This window comes from Lynx canadensis, chromosome B2 (assembly GCF_007474595.2).
Source record: "Lynx canadensis isolate LIC74 chromosome B2, mLynCan4.pri.v2, whole genome shotgun sequence".
Lineage (NCBI taxonomy): Eukaryota > Metazoa > Chordata > Mammalia > Carnivora > Felidae > Lynx > Lynx canadensis.
Window position 1 is genome coordinate 41,090,252 of NC_044307.1, and position 26,808 is coordinate 41,117,059.

Below are 26,808 nucleotides of genomic sequence, written 5' to 3' on the forward strand. Positions count from 1 at the left end.
GATAAACAGAGCACTCATAGATTATCAAGTAGGAACAAAATAGAAAAATGGACATAGGATATGAAAAGGCAGTCACAGGAGAGAAAATCTAGGTGGTCAGTGTATATGAAGAGACTCATTTGTTACTAATCAGTAAAATGACAAGGAGATTTCATACTCATCAGGATGGAGAAATTAGAGTTATAAAATATCTTACTGGCAGAGATGCAGAGAATAGGAATACTTGTGTAAAACTAAATTGCTATAGCATTTTAGGAAAATAATCTAGTAGCATCTATGAAAGTTACCTTTCCTAAGAATTTATCCCATAGAAATGTAAGCACTAGGAAGTGTGTGTACAAAGATGTTCAGTACTGCTTTTTTTGGAGTCAACAGAAGACTGAAACAAAGGGAATATGAATGCCCTTCTCTAGAGGATGTTTGAATAAATCCACACCACAGAATATCATGAGTCATTAACAAAAAAAATCAAGTTAATGCAAAGATGCACAAGAGTATATATAGTATCCCATTTTTATAAATCAAATAAAAATCTTTATAAATGTATACATGCATAATATATACAGATAGAGAAAATATGCAAAGATGTACTGTCTTTTTTTTTAATATGAAATTTATTGTCAAATTGGTTTCCATACAATACCCAGTGCTTATCACAACAGGTGCCCTCCTCAATACCCATCACCCATCCTCCCCTCCCTCCCACCCCCCATCAACCCTCAGATTGTTCTCAGTTTTTAAGAGTCTCTTATGGTTTGACTCCCTCCCTCCCTCTCTTTTTTTTTTTTTTTTACTTCCCCTCCCCCATGGTCTTCTGTTAAGTTTCTCAGGATCCACCTAAGAGTGAAAACATATGGTATTTGTCTTTCTCTGTATGACGTATTTCACTTAGCATAACACTCTCCAGTTCCATCCACGTTGCTACAAAAGGCCAGATTTCATTCTTTCTCATTGCCAAGTAGTATTCCATTGTGTATATAAACCACAATTTCTTTACCCATTCATCAGTTGATGGACATTTAGACACTTCCCATAATTTGGCTATTGTTGAGAGTGCTGCTATAAACATTGGGGTACAAGTGCCCCTATGCATCAGCACTCCTGTATACCTTGGGTAAATTCCTAGCAGTGCTATTGCTGGGTCATAGGGTAGACCTATTTTTAATTTTTTAAGGAACCTCCACACTGTTTTCCAGAGTGGCTGCCCCAGTTTGCATTCCCACCAACAGTGCAAGAGGGTTCCCGTTTCTCCAGATGTACTGTCTTAATGTGGGTTATGGGGATGGAATGAAGTTGGGGTAGAAGGATGCTCCAAACAAAAAAATGAGAAGGGGGAATAAAAATTAAAAATTGTGTTAGACTTAAATAGACATTTCTTCAAAGAAAGTATATAAATTACCAATAAACACACGGAAACATGCTCAACATTACTAATCGTTAGGGAAATGCAAATAAAAACCATGACGAGATACCACCTGATACCCATTAGGATTGCCGTTATAAACAAACAAAAACAATAGCACAACATCGCAAGTGTTGGTAGGGATATGGACGAATTGCAACCCTTGTGCACACTGCCGGTGGGAATGTAAAATGGTACAGCCACTATGGAAAACTGTATGGTGGTTCCTTTAAAAAAAAATAGAATTACCATATGATCCAGCAGTTTTACTTCTGGATATATACACAAAAGAATGGAAAGCAGAGCCTCAGAGACATTTGCACAGCTATGTTCATAACAGCATTATCATTCACAATAGACAAATGATAGAAGCAACGCAAGTGTCTATTGGTGGGTGAATGGATAAAATAAAATCTATATACATACAATAGAATATCATTCAGTCTTAAAAAGGAAGAAGATTCTGACACATGCTACATACAACCTGGATGAACCTTGAGGACATTATGCTTAGAGAAATAAGCCAGTCACAAAAAGATAAATATTGCATGATTCTTTTTATATGATACCTCTAGAGTTTGATAGGTATAGAGTTTGGGTTTTGCAAGATGAAGAGAGTTCTGGGGATTGGTTACTCTACAGTGTGAATGTACTTAACACTTCTGAACTGTACACTGAGAAACAGTTACGTTGGAAATTGTAGTATTTTTTTTTTGAAGTATCAATAACATCACTTCTGTGCAGTAAAGCAAATTATTTAAATAAACGTGTAATTGCATTTAAGAAATTAAAGACCTAAAACAAATGTAAGCTTTTAAATAAATTCTAATTGGTGGGGCAGATTTTCAAATATAGGACCAAAGATTCAGGTTACTCATAAGCTGTAACTTCTTACTTTGTTGTAAGAATCCTTAGATTCTTTCTAGAAAATTAGGATCTGAGTAAGGCAAGCCAAGTGGTATTTTTCTTACACACATACATGAAAAATTCTATAATGATGAGAGTGTAGTTACATTAAATAAAAATATTAGCTTTTTTCTATAAGATAGCCTTTTTAAGTTTGTTTTTTCATTCTACCATTTCTTTTTAAGAGAAATACCAGTAGACAGACAAAGCCACTCAAAGTTCAAGTTATGCATTCGTCTATTGTGGCACATCAGAATTTTGGTTTGAAACTTTTGTCTTGGCTGGGAAGTATTATTGGATATTCAGGTAGGTTCAAAAAAACTATTTTGGAAAAAAAAATCAAGTGAAATAATTTCTTGCTTTAATTTCACATTTTAAAATACCATCTCAGAATATCTTTATGCACAGAAAAACCCACATTTCCCATATTTTGATCCACAGGATTTTTTATATGCATACAAAGGATTCTGTCCTCAAATAAATGCAGGAAATATTGGATTAAACAGTGGTAAATGACATTAGTATGCTAATGAAATCTAAATCTCACAGACTTGATACAAGAACTTTTTTTTTTAAACAACATTCTGTGGAACTCTGTTCCACTGAGCAAGCTGGAGAATACAAGTGTAAATAAAACCTAAATGATTACCAGTTTAGAGGATACAACACTAATGTTGAAATTTTTGTTTTGACTCCTCCAGATTTTGGTTACTAATAATTTGCAGCTCTGAACACTTGCAAATTTGAAGTCACTGATTTGTATTTACTGTCTTTGTCTTTCCACAGTCCACAAATTAAATCATCTTTCTAACGTGGTGGTAACAGAACAAAGAACTCTCATGTCTAATGCCAAAAGTACAAGTTTGGCATATAAAATATAACACAAAAGAGAAAAACAGGAATACATCTAAGCTGTTTGTCATACTGTTTTTCAGGCAAGAGAGGTGGTTTGGATAAATGACATTCTGAGGTTTATTATAAAGAGAATTTCTAAAATATTTATCTTAAAAGAACATTGCCACATTGTGAACTGACAGTTGAAAATATTGAGGTGTGGAAATTTAGGAGACCATGTTTGCTTGCCTTTTAAATAAATGTCTCTCCAGTTATTTTTGTTATCCTCGTATATTTGAGTTTTGGTGTTTTCTATTGGATACCTGTGTGCCAAATTCTGTGCTACAGTAGTAATGAATAGTAGTATCATGGAAGCAATTTTCTATCAAGAAATTTTTTGAGATATTTACCTGAAATAATTTAAAGACTTTATCTTTTATTTAATATTTATGTAAGTGTTTCTCTTTAGCCTTGTAAAAAATTTCTATGCAGTGACTTTTAGAACTAAATTTTAAAATTACTCCATTTTTACCTGATTATTTTGCATGCTTCTAGAAGACTAAAAACAGTAATTTTAATTATAAAGTATGAAACAAAAAGGTTATTGAAGTTTTGTTAATGCTTATATTCATATTTGAAGAACTTTTTTTTTTTTTTTTTTTTTTAAGTTCAGCATTTAGAAGATGTAGCAATTTGTCTTCCAGGACCTCTTCATAGTAGGTACACATAGGTACACAGGGAACGTTTGTTTAATGAATGGAAGCATTTTGCAGAACACTAATAAATGGACTGAGATATAGTACAGAGGCTATGCATTTTTTTTTAATGGTAGCACAATTCTATATTACACCTACCTTCAGTTATCATGGGATGTAACAGTTTTGCTATAATCTGGTTTAATTAGCATAGGTCCTTAAAGAACAGTATTTAAATTTTTTACAACATAAGAGATCGTTGACTTTCTGATAGACTTATATTTTGGTATTCTCGAATAAGAATTGGTATATAATGCAGGATTTAGAATTTTCCTCCTTTTTGTGAAAATGTTAATAAAATAGTTAATATATTTACCTTTTCTGAATAAATTTGACCTTTAGTAAACATGTAAAATTCTATAGATTCGTTAGAACATTTCTATTAAAATGTCATTTTATTTTAATACTTAAAGTTACTATTTCATGACTACTTTTCTTCCTGTTTTAGATGGGCTTCGCCGAATTTTATGTCAAGTCGGTTTACAAGAAGGGCCAGATGGTGAAAACTCTTCTCTGGTGGATAGATTGATGCTTAATGATTCCAAATTGTGGAAAGGTAATCTTTTAACTACTTTCAAGGTATAGGGGAACCTTAAATAGGTAATTGGGAAACTGTTTTTTTTTTTTTTTCATTTGGGAAGGTATTTAATAAATATACTTAACAGTTTTTAGAATAAGTACATGTAGTCTTGTTCTCTGGAAGAAACAAAAACAGATTTTGGAGTCCAAGACCTAAAGTAAATAGCCTTTATATTTTGTTAGAAAACCATTTTTAGAAAAACCAATTTTTTGAGAAGCAGATTGCAGGGTGCCTGGGTGGCTCAGTCAGTTGAGCATCTAACTCTGGATTTCAGCTCAGGTCATGATCTCATGGTTCATGAGATAAAGCCCTGTGCCGGGCGCTGTACTGATAGCACAGAGCCTGCTTGGGATTCTCTCTCTCTCTGTCTGTCTCTCTCTGCTCTGTCCCCCCCCAATTAATAAATAAACATTAAAAAAAAAAGTAGATTGCAAATATTTTATACTGAATAACATGTACAGTTTTGCCCTTGAGACTTAAAATACAATTGTTCACATAAATACTTTGGAAATGTAATTTTTGGTTTGTTTGATATATCCTTATTTTACATCTGCTCTTTTCGTAAAAGGTGCTAGGAGTGTGTATCATCAGTTGTTCATGAGCAGTCTACTTATGGATTTGAAATATAAGAAACTGTTTGCTGTTCGATTTGCAAAGGTAAGTAGTTTCTCAGTTTTGAAATTTAACAAAATAGGTTATATATGGAGTAAATATAACCTGTGATTATATCCAGGCTTTGTAATATTAGCAACTAATAATAATATGTTACTTGTTGATTTTAAACCCTAAGAAACTTTGTAAGTGATCTTTTTATCTTTTATCAATAGAGTAAAATTCTAGCTGTAAGACTTTTCTTGTTCATCACCTGCCGCGATAATACAAATATCCAACTGTGAAATGTGTATGATCTAAAATGATAAATGAAGAATTTAAACTTATGCCGTGGTGAATTATGGTACTATTCTCATTGAGATTTGTATAAGGAAAAGATCATCTTAGCTGAAATGGCATGGATATATGGATGTGATTTTAAGAATCATGAATTCTTGGAGTTCCTGGCTGGCTCAATCAGAAGAGCATGTGACTATCTCAGGGTCATGTGCTGGAGCCCTATGTTGGGTGTGGAGATTACTTAAAATAAATAAAACTTAAAAAAAAAAGAAGAATCGTCAACTCTTGGTTGTTGATATTGTTGAAGTATGTTCTCCCTTTCCATAGTATGTGCTTGTTTTTTTGTTTTCACCTGAATTAGGAATTCTTAAGGAAGCATATGAGGATCATTTGGGGAGCTCTTTCAAAATATATATATATATATATTTGTGTATCATTCTTAAACTTGCTGAAAAGCAGATTCACCAAGAATGGTGTCTAAGCATGTGTCCTTTGAAAGAGCCATCAGGTGATTCTGATATACATCCATAAGAAAGAAAAGTCTGGTTTCATCAGAGACCATGTAACACTGCTGTGGTTTAGCCCTGCCAGTATATACAATAACATCCCAGCATTTTAGAAGCTATTGCTCCTATTTGAGCTCATAAATTGCCATCATGCGTGAGAAGATTGTATAGTGAACCGGTATTTATACAAAATTTAATTGGTAGAAGTCATTTCAGTTATCATTCTCATAGCAGTGTTATCTTAATTGATTCCTCCAGCACTGACTTTTCATTATAATCCTTAAACATTTGGTCAATGTGGATTAGAGGTGAATCTCCCCCTTGTTGTTTAGAATTACCAGCAGTTGCAGAGAGATTTTATGGAGGATGATCACGAGCGAGCAGTGTCCGTGACTGCTCTGTCTGTCCAGTTCTTCACTGCACCTACTCTGGTGAGTAGTGCTTGCCTTTTCTTTGTAACTGATAGCTGGCACTCCTTGCCTTTTTTTGCCTTCTTAATAGAACTATGAGCGTTTGCAGAGTGATTATGTGACAGATGACCACGACAGAGAGTTTTCAATCGCAGACCTCTCGGTTCAGATATTCACGGTTCCTTCACTTGTAAGTACGAAAAGATTAAGAAGAACTTTCTTGTTTTCCATTGACAGAAGTAAAGCCTTAAAATAATAGAGAATGAAGATCTGTATATTCCTGAATAGAATAATATTTTATTAGTGGATGATAGGACGTTAGGCACCTTCAACCATTCTAGAACATATCCTTCAGTATGTAATCTAAAGAGAAGAAATCATTTAAGCTTAATCTCTCTACTTTCTCATACTACTTCCCTGAGGTTTTGAACTGATGAGTTAAAAATTAAACTGAGTGGTTTAACACATGCATCCATTAGAAACAGCATATTGTATACAAACTCATATTTTGAGAAGCTCCCTCCCCCATCCCCGTAAGGGAAAGGATAGCTAAGGCAACTGAATTACAATGACTGTGGGTGGTCTTGTACTAAGTTTCACTAGTTGCTCAGGAAGGCATCACTATGTTTTAGTGCTATACAGAAATTAAAATTCATATTTCATTAATTTAACAAAAATGTATTGAGCATCCATGATTTATCAGGCACAGTTCTAGGCTTTGGGAACACCGTAGTGAACAAAAACTGATGCTGTCCTTGGCCTCATGGAACTTAAAATAATGGGAAAGACTCACAGAATTCATTAATTAAAATTATAATGAAAACTCAAGAATTTGGTTGTTTTGGGGTGCCTGTGTGGCTCAAATCGTGAGCTCACAGTTCACGAGTTCAAACCCTGTGTCAGGCTCACTGCTGTCAGTGCAGAACCCGCTTTGGATCCTGTCCCCCTCTTTCCTTGCTCCTCCCCCACTCACTCTCTCTCAAAAAATAAAAATAAACATTAAAAAATAAATAAAATTTAAAAACATAATTTGGTTGTTTTGAGAGAGAATAATAGATCTGACCTTTTCCCAAAGTTCAGAGACAGATTCCATAGATAAGGCACCTTTATGTGGAGTCATGAAGGAAAGTTCATTTAAAGGGACCAGCACTTGAGAAAGTCTGGTGAGGTAGGAAAGTTCCTATACAGGAAACAGAAGGAAAGCCAGCACAGTTGAAGATTCTTGAACACGGAATAAAATGTGACCAGAAATGAAGGTGGTGGGTGCCAGATTGTATAGAATTAAGAGTACGGTGTGGTTATTTTACTAACGAGGTACCTTTTCCAGTTTTTTTGTTCATTTGTCTTTAATGAGCATTTTTCCCCCCAAATTACCTTTATGTTCATTTAGTACAGTTGAAGCTATCTGAAGTCTGTTTATCCACTAATGAGATATTATAGGCCAAATTAAAGATTTTGGTTTTTATTTGAAGACTATGGGAAGGCAGTGAAGAGTTTTAAATGGTAACATTTACATCATCACGTTTGTGATTTCTTAAAAGATCATGCTGTTTGTAATTTGGAGAACAAATTGACAGGGGGGCAAAAGCAAGTGTGCGGAACCTCATTAGAACCTGATGCAATGATCCAGACCAGAGTTGGTGGCAACTTGAGCTGGGATCGTGGCAGCAGATATGAGTGGTGAGAGAGATTTAGGTAGTAAAATCCATAGGACCAGCCAGACTTGGGTTTGAGGGGTCAGTTGGTGATTGGTTGTTAGATTCAAGGGAAAGTATAAAGATGATTCCCAGGTTTGTAACTTGCAGCCCAGTAAGTGTTGTGCCACTTGCACAGGGGGGGTTGGAGAATGAGTAGGATTTATGAAGAGAAAGAGTGATGCTTTCATTTTAGTCAGGGATGTTTGAGAAGCCCCTGAGATAATCCCATGTGTATCCAGATGTTTCCTCCATTGATCTTTTTGTCTATTTCCATGTCAGAACCCAGTTTTAATAATTTTAGCTTAATATTCTATTTTGATATCTTCTAGAGCTAAATCCTTTAGTATTAAAGATGAACTAAAATCAGTTTGTCAATTCTTCCCTCCCCCCCCCCCGAAAAATGAAAGACACATTAGGATTTTGATTGGAAAGGTATTGTATTTATAGATTCTTTGCGAAGAGCTGATATCTTTGCAATATTAAATATCTCCATCCAGGAACATAATTTGTCCTCATGTGTGAGGTTTTATTTTATGCTCTTAGTACAAGTTTTATAGTTCTCTTGTTAGGTCATACACATTTTTAATTTGGCTATGGCTTGTATGTAGAAAAAGTACTGATATTTGTAGATTCATCTTGTATCTGGCCCTCTTATTAACATTTCTTCTAACAGTTTGTGCTGATTCTTTGGGATGTCTAATAATCTACAAGTAATTTTTGTTCCTTCTAATATTTCAACTTTTAATTTTTACTTCTTGTGTGATTCCTTTAGTTAGAAACACTAGAAAAAAATAGTGTATGTGTTCATTTACTCAGAGCTCATTTATTTAGCACCTTTATTGAGTAGGTACTGTTTTGGGCCCTGGAGGTAAGCATTGCAGTAAACAAAGCAGACAAAAGTCCCTGTTACCACGGAATTTATAGGCTGAGAAGAAACAGATATAAAAACATTTGCATACTGTTTATAAATCAAGCGTTGGTAAGTGCTATGAAGTAGAAAAGCAGGTTAAGGGGATCGAGAGTGACAGTGGGGGGGGGGGGGAGGGGGTGTGCTCATATTTTATACATATCAGAAGGCCGCTCAGAGAAGTGGTTTTTGAACAGGAAACTGAAGGAAGTGGGAGATGAGTCGTGTGACTAACTAGTGGAAGATGAATTCATCTGAGATGAATGTGCACTTGGCATTTTGGAAGAAGGAACCCCAGACAGGCCAGAGTTGCTAGATAAATGAATGGTCAGTGACCTCACTGAGTTTAGGGATAGGGGTGAAGATGCAGTGGGTAAGGCCATTGCAAGAGCTTAGGTCTTTTGCCTGAAGAAAGTAGAAGAAGGCAAATAATAAAGAGCAGAAATTAATAAAACAAAGCAAATATACATGAGAAAAATCAATACAACCAAAAAAGTTGGTTCTTTGAAAAGACCAAAGAAGGGCGCCTGAGTGGCTCAGTTGCTTGAGCATCTGACTTCAGCTCAGGTCATGATCTCACGGTCCATGAGTTCGAGCTCCACGTTGGGCTCTGTGCTGACAGCTCAGAGTCTGGAGCCTGCTTCGGATTCTGTGTCTCCCTCTCTCTAACCCTCCCCCGTTCCTCTCTCTCTGTCTCAAAAATAAACATTAAAAAAAAAAGACCAAAGAAAAGGAATAGGTTTCTAGAAAGTCTAATAGGAAAAATAGAAAAATTTAATTTTATTTTTTTATTTTTTTTTTTACGTTTATTTTTGGGACAGAGACAGACAGAGCATGAACGGGGGAGGGGCAGAGAGAGAGGGAGACACAGAATCGGAAGCAGGATCCAGGCTCTGAGCCATCAGCCCAGAGCCCGACGCGGGGCTCGAACTCACAGACCGAGAGATCATGACCTGAGCTGAAGTCAGACGCTTAACCGATTGAGCCACCCAGGCGCCCCGAAAAATTTAATTTTAAAAAGGACTATAAAAAAATCACCGATTAAAAAAAAAAACAGATTTTTACAGATATTAAGGAGAAAAGAAGGCAATATTGGGACCAACTTAAATCAATATATTTGGAAATTTGGATGAAATGAACAGATTCCTAAGAAAATCCACAGGTTATTAAAAGAGAAACAAGAAACAGAATCTTTAATTATAATAAAAATTTTCTCACAAAGAAGTCTCCGGTCCCAAATGGCTACACTGGAGAATTCTTCCAAACGTTTGAGAAAGAAATAACACTGGTCTTACATAAATTTTTCCAGAAAACAGAGAAGGAGAATATACTGGCCAGTTTAATTGAGTTTTCTGTAATCTTGATACCAAAACTCAACAAGGCATTCATTACAAGAAAAGAAAATTACTGGGGCACCTGACTGGCTCAGTCGGTTGAGCATCTGACTTCAGCTCAGGTCATGATCTCACGGTTCTGGTTCATGAGTTTGAGCCCCACTTGGGCTCGAGCCTGGAGCCTGCTTCAGATTCTGTGTCTCCCTCTCTCTCTGCCCCTCCCCTGCTCGCTCTCTCTCTCTCAAAAATTAAAAAAAAATTTAAAAAGAAGGAAATTACCGTCTAATCTCTCTCACATATGAGGTTGCATAAATCAAATCAAGCATTATAGAAAAAGGATAATACATCACAACCCCATTTGGTCTTTTTCCTTAATGCAAGAGCAGTATAGCATTTGGGGGAGGAATCAGCTGGCATTACTTACCTTATTAACATGAAAAGAAAAAAATTGTATCAAATGCTTTCCCGGAATTCATAAAAATTCAACACTCATTCATAATTTAAAACAAAAATACCCCATAGCAAAGTAGGAATGAGAGAAAACTTTTAATAGAGTACCTAAGAACAAAACAAAAAACAGAAACCTAAAGCAAACATTGTACTTAATGGTATTAAAAGCTTTCCCCCTGAGATTAGGAATGAGAAAGATTCCTGCTTTTATTCACCACATGGTAGACTGCCATTCTTTCTGTAATTTCTTGAGATAGATGTTTAAGTCATTGACTTTCAGCCTTTCTTTGCTGATATAAGGCTTAAGTTTCTAAGCACAATGTAAGCTGTATTTCATAGTTTTGTTATGTCCTATTTTTATTATACAGTTCAAAAACTTCACTGAGTTCCTTAGTGATCTCTTTCTTGACCCATTTTTTCTTCGTGATTAAATGTCTTAGAAATATATTGCTAAATTTTAAAACACTTGGGCATTTTCTAATTATTTTGTTATGAATTCTAGCTTAATTTCACTGTGATCAGAGAACATGATCTGATTTCAGTCCTCTGTTGAGTGTAGCTTTGTGGCCCAGAATTTTTTCATTTTTGGTAAATGTCCAATGTGGACTTGAAAATAATGTATATTCTCCTTTATCATTGGGTACAGTGTTTCTATATGTCACTTAGGTGAAGTGTGTTCATTTTCATTATGTAAATCTTTTTTTGTTTTGTTTTTTTCTTTTTGTAAATCTTTTATATACATACTAATTTTTTGTCTGTTTGTTCCGTCAACTATTGAAGCATCTATAAGATGGGCTATATAAGTCTCCCACAGTGATTGTTGGATTTGTCTTTCTCTTTTTGTTTTTTGTTTTGTTTTTTTTTAATGTTTATTTATTTTTGAGAGAGAGAGAGAGACAGAGTGTGAGCAGTGGAGGGGCAGAGAGAGAGAGAGAGAGGGAGACACAGAATCTGAAGCAGGCTCCAGGCTCTGAGCTCTCAGCACAGAGCCCGACATGGGGCTTGAACTCACAAACTATGAGATCATGACCTGAGGTGAAGTCAGACGCTTAACCAACTGAGCCACCCAGACACTCCAATACTTTCAAATTTTGTTTCCTTGGAGTAATTTATCTAATATTATAGCAACAACTCCTTTTTTTTTTTTTTTTTTTTTTTTTTTGGTTAGTGTTTGTATTGTATGTCTTCTCCATTGTTACATTTTTAAGTTTTGTGTGCCCCTAAATTAAACTTGTATCATTTTTTAAAAGCATGTATTTCGGATTTGTTGTTTATCCAACCTGACACTCCTAATGATATAAGCAGGTTACTGCCCATTTAATGTAATTACTGGTATATTTGGCTTTGTATTTGCCATCTTATGTTTTTTTTTTCCTGTTTGAACCCACCTGTTTTGTGTTTTTCCCTTCTCTCTTACCTTCTTTTAGATTAAATAATTGTTATTTCTTTTCCCCCCTATTAACTTGTTAGTTGTACATTCACTTAGTATTCTCTTAAGGGTGACTCAACAGCAGTTTTACTCAAAGTGTCAGTAATGACAGGATAAAAGGTTTGGACCAGAATGTGAACCAACACACTGTTGCTCTCAGCAAAACTCCTGCTGTGAGAAACAAATGTCAGCTAAATTAAACTGTTACAAGTAGTTGATTTACCTTCTTGTCACAACTGGCAGCAAGCAGTTGGCAGGCCACTGGTCCACGGAGTAGCTTTCAGTAGCACTGCCCTTGAAGTTAGGAAGTGCACCCCTGATATTGCAAGCAGGTACCATATTTCAGCCCCTGAAGAGTGGAAGTCTGGACTTCACCATTCAGCCTTTGCTGGTGTAGATGGGGATAGAGCTACAGTTTTTTCCGTAGTGGTTGGCTAGAGTGGAGGGGTTATTGTCGGAAAGTTTTCTGTCCTGCTGAGTTACTTCTTTCCTGTGGCTGACAGAGCAGGCTTTTATTGGGGCTTTTTAAAAAAGCCTGTGCCCATTGGCATTTTCAGGTTGCCAGCTTCTTAGATCTCTCTGCTGTGTCTTTTCTTGGGGTCTCTCAGGTCCCTAGCCAGTCTGCCTTCTTCTGGCCACCATTCTGAATCTTGTGGTGGTCTTTTGCATATGATGTCCAGAATTTTGGACATGGTGTACTTAGTGGGAGGACTAGAGAAAAGTACATCTACTTTCTCTTGCCTGATTCCTGAAGCAAAAATCCACTCTTTTTTTTTTTTTAAGATTCCAATTTTCTGATAAAATCCTCCATTTTTTCCTCAATTTTCTGAACATGTAAATCTTAGCTGTGTCATGGTCTTATAATGTCATTATCTAGATCATTTGTATTCTATTCCGATTTAATTTTTTTGTAATATTTTACCCCTTTTGGTTTTTTTAGTCATTTGGAATGCTTAATAACTTTTTATTGGCATTTTGTCTTAGGTTTCAGCAGTCTTGCTATGATTTATGTAGGTTTGGTTTTCTTTATATTTATAGATATTGGAGTTTGTAGATACTGTATCTCTAGGCCGGTGGCTTTCTCGGTTTGGGAAATTTTGTAGTCATTCACGTATGGTTTCTGCCCCATTCTCTTTCTCATTGCCTTCCGACAGGATGGTTTTCATTAGAAAATCTTAAGACTCTGTGTAATATCTTCCTCCCAAGAATAGTCCCCTTACTGTGAGGCAGATAGAGTGAGGCAATCAGTCCACTGCGGGATTGCTGTGACTCCAGGTTGTTTTGGCAAGACTCTGTCTTCTGGTCCATCGTCATCCCGCAACGTTGCCCTGGGAGGGCTCCCACTTTAGAGCCTGGAGTGCTCACTAGAGTTCCTCCCCTCTGTAGGCTCCTGAACTCAAGTTTTGTTTCCTCAGCTTGCTGAGGCTGCCACATCACTCCTTTGCCCTTCTAGACTTTCTGCTCTTAGACTTCTGTCCTGCACAGCTTCAGAATTTTGCAAATGTCTTAAGGGGAAAACTGGAAGAAAGTTGGACTCCATTCCCACCCTTGTGTTCTTGCTAGAATCCTGGGCACCTCACACCATGGGACAGCTAAAATCTCAGGGTCTTCTCCCCATTACTAGCAGCTCTGGCAGACTCTTTCCTGGGATCTTCAGTCCCATTTTGCCACACTCCCAGAAGAGGGAGATGCTGAGGGAAAAGCAGCTGCAGGATGTTGGCTCACCTCCCTGTGCCGCTCCCCTTCTCGAAGGTTTTATCCCCTTGAACCCTTGTGGCCTCAGGGGGTCTCTAATGATTTCAGACTTTTTGTTTCTAGTTGATCTTTTCTGGTTGTTCTTGGTGGAAGTGTTGGTCCGCCTCAAGCTTATCCCATCATGACTGGAAGAATGCATGTAATAGTTTCTTGAAAAAGCACCATTAGTGATTCATATGCATATCTCTGCTTAAAAACCACTTGCCAGGGGCGCCTGGGTGGTGCAGTTGGTTAAGCGTCCGACTTCAGCCAGGTCACGATCTCACGGTCCGGGAGTTCGAGCCCCGCGTCAGGCTCTGGGCTGATGGCTCGGAGCCTGGAGCCTGTTTCCGATTCTGTGTCTCCCTCTCTCTCTGCCCCTCCCCCCGTTCATGCTCTGTCTCTCTCTGTCCCAAAAATAAATAAAAAACATTGAAAAAAAAATTAAAAAAAAAAAAACAACCACTTGCCCTAGATATTAGTGAAATGTTTCATATGAGTGATAGAATCCCATTTATTGGTCTTTTGGGTTAACTGAAAATTCAGCCTTCATTTTTAAATAGTTTGGTCAAGAGCCAGTACTAATTCAAGTGACAAGACTATCTTACTTGTTCTAACTTGTTTTGATCAAATGTACCCTGATTTATAGTCAGCATTACCCCTGTATGCTCTGTCATATTTAGTTTAATTAAAAGTGTGTGCACGGGCCATTATTATTCAGTAAAGTTTTTCAGAGTCTTAGGGGGAATGTTGGCCCATTTTGAATATGCTGTTAGATATGTAATGAGCCTTACAACACAAAATTGAATATAAATTACATAAAATGAATAAAACTGTAGTTAAGGTAAGTAGCAGTAATATATTTTAAAGCAAAGTGAATTGTAGGCATATAAAAATCAAGCAGTGTTTTAGGGTGAGTGGTAAGAAGTACTGGAACTGTATAATAATGTTAGATTTTTAATGTTAAAGATTACCTTGAAAGGTTAGCAACAATCTAGGCATGAGGTGATAAAGCCAAGCACCAACTTTTTTGTCCTTCTTTTCTGTTGGAACCTTGGAAAATATGCTTTCTTAAGTTTTCTTTTTAGAAATAGCAATGCCTGAATAACTCCCATTTTGTTTCATTTTTTAAATTTTTCTTTTAACGTTTATTTATTTATTTATTTATTTTTATTTTTTTTTTTTCAACATTTATTTATTTTTGGGACAGAGAGAGACAGAGCATGAACGGGGGAGGAGCAGAGAGAGAGGGAGACACAGAATCAGAAACAGTCTCCAGGCTCTGAGCCATCAGCCCAGAGCCTGACGCGGGGCTCGAACTCCCGGACCGCGAGATCGTGACCTGGCTGAAGTCGGACGCTTAACCGACTGCGCCACCCAGGCGCCCCAACGTTTATTTATTTTTGAGAGACAGCGAGAGACAGCACAAGAAGGGGAGGCACAGAGAGAGAGAGAGAGGGAGACACAGAATCCAAAGCAGACTCCAGGCTCCGAGCTGTCAGCACAGAGCCAACACGGGGTTCAAACTCATGAACCACAAGATCATGACCTGATTCAAAGTCGGACACTTAACCAACTGAGCCACCCAGGTGCCCCATAACTCCCCTATTTTAATGGGACAGTACTAATGGGCTAGCTGCCTTAATTGATTTTTTTTAATTTGGCACCCACGACAGTTAGAATCCAATCCAAAATTATGCGCTGGATAAACTCTTTTTAACATTCATCTGAAACTGAAAATGCTAAATAAATGCCTTTGTTGGTGAGATACACACTCCATGAATATTAAATTGTCTCTACCAAACTTCCATCAATTTTTGGTTATAAGTCTTACCAGCAAGCTCTACAGAGTTTTTGTAAGTCAGTGAAATTTAAGTTTTCCCAAATCCCCTAATAGAGCAAACAAAAAACCAACAAAGAATATCCTTTTATCTTAACCTATCAGTACCTTCTCTTTTTCAAGCTGGACTTTTGTCTTTACTGTGTAGGAAACTGAACAGAAGTTAATCCTGTTGACTTTTGAGGTTCTTAGACCCTAACTCTTGGCAACGTGATGATGACTTTTGAGTTTTTCAAAGGAATATTTAACTTTATAGATTTTCTCTTTATCTGATGACCTCAGAACTTAACCTTTACATCAAGAACACAACTTTACTATGTTCTTAGACTTCTGTCTTCTGTACTTTTTTGTCCTACTTTTTGGTGCAACTTTATACATTGTTAAATGCTTAATGAGAGACCTAGTTATATAGTCCCCCAGCACCAATAATAACTTGAACCTAAGAGTAATAATGAGGTATTCAAATAATACTAGATCTTCTGGGGGCATCTGGGTGGTTCAGTCGGTGAAGCATCTGACTCGATCTCAGTTTAGGTCATGATCTCACAGTTCAGGATTTCGAGCCCCTCATTCAGCTCTACATGGACATCGCGAAGCCTGCTTGGGATTCTCTCTCTCCGTCTGCCTTTATTTTTATTTAAAACTACTTACTGGGGCACCTGGGTGGCTCAGTCAGTTAAGTGTCCGACTTCAGCTCAGGTCATGATCTCACACTCCATGAGTTCGAGCCCCACATTGGGCTCTCTGCTGACAGCTCAGAGCCTGGAGCCTGCTTTGGATCTGTGTCTCCCTCTCTCTCTGCCCCTCCCCCACTCACACTCTGTGTCTCTCAAAAATATTTTTTTAAGAAAATAAAATTTTTTTTTTAATGTTTGAAGTTGTGTTATTGAAGGCATGAGAGGAAATGTACACACTGTAGATGGACATATAAATTGGTGAGCTTCTTTGTGGAAACAATTTGTTGGTATCAGTCAAAATTTATAATGTACATACACTTTAACCCAGTAATCCACTTCTTTTTTTTTTTTTAATTTTTTTTTTTCAACTTTTTTTTATTTATTTTTGGGACAGAGAGAGACAGAGCATGAACGGGGGAGGGGCAGAGAGAGAGGGAGACACAGAATCGGAAACAGGCTCCAGGCTCTGAGCCATCAGCCCAGAACCCGACGCGGGGCTCGAACTCACGGACCGCGAGATCGTGACCTGGCTGAAGTCGGACGCTTAACCGACTGCGCCACCCAGGCGCCCCCCCAGTAATCCACTTCTAAGAAATTATACTATTCATACATCCTTGCAGTGGTACACAGTTGATATTTGTTGCAACATCTTTTGTAATAAATAGCATAGGACTAGAAAAAGCCCTAATGTCTCATGTCTCACTGATAAGGGCCTGCCTGGCTAAATAAAGTATGATAGAAAAGAATACCTAATGATAGATATAAGGAATGAGGGGGGATCGCCTGGGTGGCTCAGGTCAGTTAAGCCTCCAGCTTCGGCTCAGGTCATGATCTCACGGTCCGTGAGTTTCAGCCCCACGTTGGCTCTGTGCTGACAGCTCAGAGCCTGGAGCCTGCTTCAGATTCTGTGTCTCCCTCTCTTTATGTCCGTCCCCTGCTTGCTGTCTCTCTGTCTCTCTCAAAAATAAACATTAAAAAACTAGGCAAAAAAAAAGAATGAGGGAATTTATATGAACTGATATGGGACAATCTCTAAAATATATGAAGTGAAAAAACAAGTGCGGAACAGTGTTTATAATATGCTATCTTTTGAGGGGGAGAGATAGATGTAATTAAATATGTGCATACTTCTATCTACTTAGTAACATCTAACCCATATAGTATAAATGTATATATGTGCGTGTATATGCATATATGTATGTAGTATATACACATGCACCATCTCTAGAAGAATATGCAGGAAAACTAACAGAGACTGCCTTTGCAAGGGGGACCTTGGGAGCTAGGAGACTTTTATCTGTGTGTGTGTGTGTGTGTGTGTGTGTGTGTGTATCATTTAAATGTATTTATTCAAAAATACATAGATATGTATATACATAGAGACAAGAACAAAAATAAATTTTAAAAAGGAGATTAAGAAGAAATATAGTTTCATACTGAGTTCTACAGAATCTGTGATATGAACCTCTGGATCCTAGAATAATTATACCATACCATTATAGGTATCTAAATGTCTCAGTTAAGGAAAATTTGCAGCCTGGTTCAGACCCCCTCACCCCGAGTTGTCTTTGAATAATGAGCCATGGATATGTCTCCTAACATTCTGGCATCTTTCTCCGTGATATAATTGTTGCTTCATACACATGGCAATTGGAGTAAGTAATTGTTATTTAGAAATACACAGTAATGCATTTATGATATTATATGTTTGCACTGAAAAAGGTTTAAACTTCAAAGAGCTAACCAATGTTGGTGACTTTTTTTTAGATTTCTAGTAAATAGGTTTTGATTACCATGTACTCTGATATACTTCGTCCTAGGCTCGGATGCTCATCACAGAGGAAAACCTAATGACCATTATCATTAAGACTTTTATGGACCATTTGAGACATCGAGATGCCCAGGGCAGATTTCAGTTTGAACGATATACTGCTTTACAAGCCTTCAAGTTTAGGAGAGTTCAGAGCCTTATTTTAGATCTCAAGTAAGCTTTTGTTGAATTATCCAACCACTTGCAATTTATAAAATGTCAGTGTTTACCCATATATTCATTGCTATTTTTATCTTGTTCAGGTATGTGTTAATTAGCAAACCAACTGAATGGTCAGATGATCTGAGGCAGAAGTTCCTGGAAGGATTTGATGCCTTTTTGGAATTACTCAAATGTATGCAGGTATGTATAAACTGACACATTTTAAAGGGAAACACTGGGGGCCCCTGGGTGTCTCAGTTGATTAAGCGTCTGACTTTGGCTCAGGTCATGATCTCATGGTTCGTGAGTTCAAGCCCCACATCAGGCTCCTCACTGATAGTATGAAGCCTGCTTAGGATTCTCTCTCTGCCTCTCTCTCTCAAAATAAATAATCTCTAAAAAAATTTTTCAAAAATAAAAGGAAACACTTTCCTTTTCTTTCTTTTTTTTTTTTTTTTTTGGGTTCATTGAACTGAACATCTTTTTATATTCTTTTCATTTGGGACACATTTCTAAAAGAATAATTTGGGTGACTATAATTTGGACCAAGAAGCTCCTCTTTAATTAGAAACTCTTAGCAAGGTGTAGAATGAATGAGATCCCAGCAGAAGTTCTGGCATCTGCTGTGTTGTTTTTTTTTTTTTTGTATTTGGTTATTCTTCTGGTTACCATTAACATTCTTTCTTTGGGGATTGTAATTTTACAATTACAATATTTTACAATTTTACAATTACAATCTTTTTAATATTAGGCTTACGTGGAAGCATTGTCAAGTTAATTATTTAAGAAACTATAATGTTTGATTTTTTATTTTTAATGTTTCCATATTTCTTTTTCTCTCCTTGATGTGATATTTGTATAATACAGTATAGATCTTATTCCCCTATGTTTAATTCTCTTCTTTGGAAACACCCCCATATACAGAACAGAATCTAGAAACAGAAGCCAACTGGTGTATTTAACCAGTTTTAACTGTAAGAAGGTAGATGATATCCCAAAATATCTGAGCTGCACCATTATGATTCTTTTAATAGCTATCCAGCTTTCGTAAGCAAGAAATAGCAAAATTGACTGATCATTTTTGGAAAACATTCTAGTTTCTGTGTTGGGTGATGGTTCATGATGTTTAGTTTATTATAATACTTCTATGTTTTTTCTTATATCTGTAGAAACAATATCTACTTTGGTCATTTTATTTATTTTTTAAATGTTTTTATTTATTTTTGAGACAGAGACAGAGTATGAGCAGGGGAGGGGCAGAGAGAGAGGGAGACACAGAATCCGAAGCAGGCTCCAGGCTCTGAGCTGTCAGCACAGAGCCCGATGTGGGGCTCGAACTTATGGAGTGTGAGATCATGACCTGAGCTGAAGTCGGGCGCTCAACCGACTTGAGCCACCCAGGCGCCCCCACTTTGGTCATTTTAAATACTTTAGTATCCTCTATTTTCTGTTATTTAATCAGTTCTGACACACCAAGAGTAGTTAGGCTAGGTTCTAAAAAATGATATTCTTTTTTTTTAATTTTTTAATGTTTTTATTTATTTTTGAGAGACAGAGACAGAGCACAAGTTGGGGAGGGGCAGAGAGAGAGACACACAGAATCTGAAGCAAGCTCCAGGTTTGATCTGTCAGCACAGAGCCCGACACAGAGCTTCAACTCATGAAGTGCGAGATCATGACCTGCGCCAAAGTTGGACACTTAACTGGCTGAGCCCCCGGGAGCCCCTAAAAAATTATATTCTTAATTAAGATTCTTTCAAAAATGTATATTCGTATGAAATAATATTTTACTTTCTGTTTTTCTTTTGTTTTCGTTTTGCTTTTTTTTCTTTCTTTTTTTTTAATGTTTATTTATTTTTGAGAGAGAGAGAGAGACAGAGCTCAAGCAGGGGAGAGGCAGAGAGAGAGGGAGACACAGAATCCAAAGCAGGCTCCAGGCTCTGAGCTGTCAGCGCAGAGCCCGATGCAGGGCTCAAAACTGAGCCGAAGTTGGACACTTAACCAACTGAGCCACTCAGGCACCCCATGTTTTGCTTTCTTTTAGTGTCTGAGAAATTTTAGTTGCAGATTCAGAATAAGTATAAAGATTTTGTTGCAGTATATTGTAAAATATATTTATAAATTCAGTAACATTTTAAAAGCCTATCCAATTTCTTCTAATAGTTTGGTCTGTAGATGATAGGGTTAAAAATAATTTGAAGGATTGTTGCAGTGAAATATACATTTTATTGTTTAAAACATAAAAAAATTTGCCACAAATAATTTGTTTTATACTGGGATTTTTAATTTATATTTTAGAGACTGTTATATAAATATGTAATTTAGAGTTGGACTTACACTACTTATTCTTGTTAAAACTTCTACTTTGTATGTTTTTGTAATCAATATATATTTCTTCTATATTATTTCTTAAGTGCCCATGTAAGAGAACAAATAAAATTTTAATCCATTTTAAATCTTTTTGCTTCCTTTAAGGGGATGGACCCAATTACACGTCAAGTAGGACAGCATATTGAAATGGAACCAGAGTGGGAGGCAGCCTTCACACTACAAATGAAATTAACACATGTCATTTCAATGATGCAAGACTGGTGTGCTTTAGACGTGAGTTTCCTCTAGGGGTAGGGGGTAAGGCGATAAATGGAGGAGGGGAAATAAACAAATTCCTCAGTAAATTCTGAGGAGATCTGGAGAGGATAGTAGTGATACTTAACTCATAAAACAGCATATTTTCCTCTCTTACCTATAAATTCCATAAAAGTTAAAATTCTGAATCCTCAGAAAAAAATTGGAAAATAGAGGAAGAAATAATCCACTCTCTCTCTTCTCTTATGTTACTATCTTCATTTTTTCCATAATCCCATCTAGATTTTGAGCATATAAAAAGAGTTTAGAAATTTATCCAAAAGTAAAGCTTTACAATTGTTACATTTGTTCTGTCTTAAAATTATTTTGCTTTCCTTTGGCTATAAAGTCTAGATGAGAGCCTGTGTAAGTTGAGAGGTAAGAGAAGACTTCTGTGAGATCTGAACTATGTGTCAGAGTTAACTGGTCAAAGAGTAAAACATATTCCTGACTGAGAGACAGCTGCATCATGCTCTGTGATAAGAAAGAGTATGGTTGGTCCAGAAGCTGTGAGAAGGCTCAGGTTGGAGCACAGAGGTTGAAGGTAGAAAAGTGGACAGGTGCCTGACTTTGCAGGGCCTTGGAAAGAAATTTGGGTTTTATTCTAACAAATTGAGATGCCACTAGTGGCTACCAAGCAGAAAAAGTGACATAACCCAGTTTACATGTTTTTTAAAGTCATTCTGTGTGGAAAATAGATGGAGGAGGGAAAAAGTAGAGAGATTTAATAGATGGTTGGCTTTCCTTTGAGTTACTGGAGGTGATCAGTGCCAGGTTTGAGAGAAATTTAGAAGGTGAAATTGCCGGTTTGGGAATAGATTGGACAGTGGGAAATGAGGGAAAGGAGGGTATTGGAATAACTTCTAGATTTCCACAGCTGTATGGAGATGTCATTCACTGAGACAGGGCACTGGAAGAGGGGGAGTTGGGGGAGGGAAGATTGAATTTGGTGTTGCCTATATTGATATTTGAGGTACTTACCTACTGACTCTTGGTCGAATTTGAGGTGCTTATTCAATGTTGTAGAAACCCAGCCTTTTAAATAACTTACAGAAAACCCTCTTTTTTAGGAAAAAGTGTTAATTGAAGCTTACAAGAAATGCCTTGCTGTATTGATGCAGTGTCATGGTGGTTTCACTGATGGTGAACAGCCAATCACGTTAAGCATTTGTGGACATTCAGTGGAAACTATCAGATACTGTGTTTCCCAAGAAAAAGTTAGCATTCACCTCCCAGTTTCTCGCTTACTTGCAGGTAAAGCATTTCTCCCCCCCCCCCCCAAAGGACCCTGAAATCATCTTTTAAATTGTTGTTTGTGACTAATATTTATTGAGCACTTAGTACACGTTATACTGAGAGTTTGCTAAGCATTGACTTAATCATCATCCGCGTGTGAGGTAGGTATTGTTATTGAATTTCCTTCACGGATGGGAAGACTGAGACACAGAGGTGACTTGCTTAATGTTATGTGGCGAGAAAGAGAGTGGGGATTGTGAGGTGGTTTGGCACCAGAAGCCATCTTTATAACAACCATACCATAGCACTTCTTCAGACTTTTTTTTTTTTTTTTTTTTTTTGAGAGAGAGAAAGAACATGCATGAGGGAAGAGCAGAGAGGCAGAGGGAGAGAGAATCCCAAGCAGGCTCTGCACTGTCAGCACGGAGCCCAATGCAAGGCTTCAACTCACAAACCATGAGATGATGACATGAGCCAAAGTCAAGAGTTAGATGCTTAACCTGAGCCACTCAGGTGCGCCCCCTTCAGACTTCTTCACTGCACTTAATCACCTGTTGTTACTGCTTAACTCAACCCAGATTTAAGGTCTGTGTTGTTAAATTCAAATTGCTGTATCACTTAAGTGATTGCTGGTAAACTGAAACCACCCCCAAATTTTTTTCTCTCCCTCCAAACTTATTTATTGATAACCTTTTTAGGGATAGTTTTTTAATCATGAGTGGTTGATTTACAAGTCATTTATATTTGGTAGAATATTTGAGGCTGCCACCTTGCAGCAACCAAAAACTTTGAATATACATTCGTCCATCTCTGCAGACTCATTTCAGTATAGCTTCCTTCTGTATTTCTTGATTGCAGGGATTCTTTTTTTTTAATTGTAGGAAATCTTATCCTGCTCACATACTGTTGTTCCCTTTAGTTCCATTTTTAACTGAGAGAGTAGAAAGAAGTTCTAAAGGTAGCTATTTTTACTCATTGCAGCATTTGTAATTTGTCTTAAGTGTATGGCTCAGTAACCTAATATGACGTGAAAGTGGGGTGCGTGTGTGTATGTGTGTAAGAAATTGTAGAGAACTGATACCATTTCTTCCTTAAACGTTTGGTAGAGTTCGTCAGTGAAGACGTAAGAACCTGATACTTTCTTTTTTGGAAGGTTATTAACTACTGATTCCATTTCTTTAATGGATGTAAGTTAATTCTAGTTATCTGTTTCTCCTTGTATGAGTTTTGGTAGTTTGTGTTTTTCAAGAAACTGGTACATTTCATCTAAGTTATCAAATTTGTGGGCATAGGGCCATTCCTGGTATTCCTTTATTCTTTTAATGTCCATGGGATCAGGACTAATAATCCCTGTTTTCTGAAGGCAATTTTTCATTGTTCTGACCATTATCCCATCTTCCTCCTGCTAGAGCCTAGCATTAGAATAGTCTTCTGGAAGTTGTGAAGATTTAAGATAACTTAGCCATCTGGATATTAGTAGTACAACAAATGGAACAACAACCAAAAAAACAAATGGAACAACAAAAAAGCACTTAGTATGAAATTATGATTGTGGGAAGAAATCTCTTATTTCTGTAACTTGTTCAGGCCCAGTTGTGTTTCTGTAAGTGCTTTGAGCATCCTGAACCTGTTGATAGTCAATATGAGCGGGTAACAGCATGGTGTTGTGGAAGAGTATTCAGCTGGAGTGCAGGAACGTTGGTCCTGTTTACTGCTCAGCTGCTGATCTTTGCTGCCTTTAAAAATCTGGTTGTATGATGGAGGCTGATGCTGATAGTTACCCACAAGGAAAATAGTACCCTTCAGATGTACTAATTTCTGCCTAGGTGTCTACCACTCTCAGACCTTCTCAGTGAACATTTTTGAGCATTCCACTCACTGTTGATAAAGCTTGGCCTGAATGCTTATAATCTAATTGAAGAGCTAAGCAAACACATACAAAATAGTTCAAGAACAACTTGGAGTGTGTACTAATGGAGGTTGAGTGTCAGAGTGTCAGAATGAGACTCAAAATGTAGGTCTTCTCGGGTGACAAAAGCCTTAAGCCAGGCTTGACCCACATGGCCAACATCCACTGATAAGATTAGAAAAACCATTCCCTGTTTAGACAACATAAACAGGATAATTAATTCTTAAGTAACAGAATTAACTAAGGTGGAGCTATACAAGAGCCCTTTGCAGTCAGGAACTTAAGAGGCTTTGATCTTAAACTGGAAGTTCTGGGGAACTTAATTCTGAGATCAGGATCCACACAGACCATGAATCCCAGAACCAGTTTCCCTGTTCACTTGCCAGAAGGATCTCTCCTACTATACTTTAAATGGGAACAGACTCCATAGCCCAATGAAACATGACCCTTCAAGTTGGCATAACATATATAAATTGCTTTAATAGTTCTATAACTGCTTTTGTGTGTTTGTATGTCTAACATTTATCTCCATAAAATGTCATCCGTGTATATCAGTACATGTAATTAAGACTGTGGTTCTAAATGTGCCTTTGATCCAGAGGGTCATTAGAATATCAATTAAAAAGCTTCATTTATGGATGCAATTCATTTTCTATCTTAATTTGTAATGGGATAAGTTCCCAAAGAAAAAGAGAAAAGAAGTTAGATACAAAGTTGAGTGAATATTTAGGACTCTTTTCTAAGTGACTTGCAGTTGTAGAAATACTTTTTTGTGGGGCGCCTGGGTGGCGCAGTCGGTTAAGCGTCTGACTTCAGCCAGGTCACGATCTCGCGGTCCGTGAGTTCGAGCCCCGTGTCGGGCTCTGGGCTGATGGCTCAGAGCCTGGAGCCTGTTTCCGATTCTGTGTCTCCCTCTCTCTCTGCCCCTCGCCCGTTCATGCTCTGTCTCTCTCTGTCCCAAAAATAAACGTTGAAAAAAAAAATTTAAAAGAAATACTTTTTTGTTTATTCTTCCATGCAGGTTTACATGTATTATTAAGCAAAAGTGAAGTGGCATATAAATTTCCAGAGCTACTACCTCTAGTAAGTAGTACTAACATTTAAAAGTAAATACCTATGTATTATGTTCCATGTATTTGCAATCAGTTTGAAACAAACTTTATTAAACAAGAGTTCTCCAGAAAAACAGAACCAGTGGAAGAGTGTATCCACATGCATGTGCACATGGGTATGTAAGTATGGAGAAAGAAAGAGACAGAAAAAAAAATGGATTTATTGTAAGGAATTGGCTCATGCACTTATGGGCCTGACAAGTGTGAAATATGCCTGCCTGGCAGTCTGGCATGGCAGGCTGAGGACCCAAGGAAGAGTTGATGTAGTCTGAGGACCAAAGGCAATCTGGAAGCAGAATTTCTTCATCCTGTGTTTTCTCTTAAGGCCTTGAACTAATTGGATGAGGTCCACCCACATTATGGAAAGTAATCGGCTTCACTCAGAGTCTACTGATTTAAAAATTAATCACGTCTACAAAATACCGTCACAGCAACATTAACTGGTGTTAATCAAAAACGGTGCCATGGCCTGTCCAAGTTGACACATAAAATTAACCATCACACAAACGTACTTTGAGTAATTTTAACTACTGTTTTATATAAAGTTTCCATCCCTATCAACCAGTCTTCTTCATAGAGTTGAGATTTTTGAGTATTTTTTTTTGTTTTATTTTTTGTCTTTACAGAGTGAACTTAGCCCACCCATGTTGATAGAACACCCTCTTAGATGTCTTGTTTTATGTGCCCAAGTACATGCAGGAATGTGGAGAAGAAATGGGTTCTCTTTAGTAAACCAGGTAAGTGTATTTTTAGTTTATGAATAGTTTTCATCCATTCCTTTGACTTCTGTGAAGGTTATAATTTTCAACATACTTAAGTCTTTGAAAGTTGAGTATCTATATTAAAATTGTTCAAGAAGATAAATGTAAGGTTAAACCAAAATGTTTCTTGGAACTTTTATTCATACTTTGTCAGAAACAATATCAAAAGTACAAATGAACTTAATTTTCTTGATATTTAACTTGAGATCATTTTTTAGAACAACAAATGTAATATAATAAAAATTCAGATTTCATCCCTTTAAATTGTGGTAAAAGTTCTATTAGATGGTTGTCAGAGGGGAGGGAGTCGGAGGATGGGTAAAATGGGTGAAGCTGAGTGGGAGGTATAGGTTTCTAATTTTGGAGTCAGGATGAGAGGCACAGCATAGGGAATAGAGTCAATGGTATTATAATAGTGTTATATGGTGACAGATGGTACCTATACTTGTGAGCACAGCGTAACATGTAGACTTGTCCGATCACTGTCTTGTACACCTGAAACTCATGTAACATTGTGTGTCGACTCTACTTCAATCAAAAAAAGCTCTATAGTAATTAGCTCTGAAATTGAGGTTTTAAGTTTTAGACTTCATCAAGTCTTGGTATAGATAAGGTTTTCCCCCCATTTTTCGTAGCTATAAACCTTACAGAAGTAACTTTCTTGGGAGAACCAGAAAGTTGGCTGCAAAATGTGAACCATACAGTGAACACTGAAATCTGAAAATTTCTAATTAATCTCTGCTAAGATAGTATTAACTGTTGAGGAAGCCACATTGTGTGTTGGTGCATGTGCACACACACACATTCACACTTGCATTGAACCCATGTGCTCTTGGGGATT

The 26,808-nt window shown here is 37.1% G+C and overlaps 1 protein-coding gene across 1 annotated transcript in view; it reads left to right on the top strand.

Moving 5' to 3' along the window:
• UBR2 (ubiquitin protein ligase E3 component n-recognin 2) overlaps positions 1-26,808 on the top strand; it is a 124,601-nt gene that overhangs the window by 52,933 nt on the left and 44,860 nt on the right. The window contains 10 exon segments of the mRNA XM_030315521.1: positions 2,494-2,614; positions 4,346-4,453; positions 5,046-5,134; positions 6,207-6,305; positions 18,173-18,336; positions 18,426-18,525; positions 20,800-20,928; positions 22,020-22,203; positions 25,116-25,177; positions 25,833-25,943. Coding sequence (XP_030171381.1) covers positions 2,494-2,614; positions 4,346-4,453; positions 5,046-5,134; positions 6,207-6,305; positions 18,173-18,336; positions 18,426-18,525; positions 20,800-20,928; positions 22,020-22,203; positions 25,116-25,177; positions 25,833-25,943 — 1,167 coding nt within the window.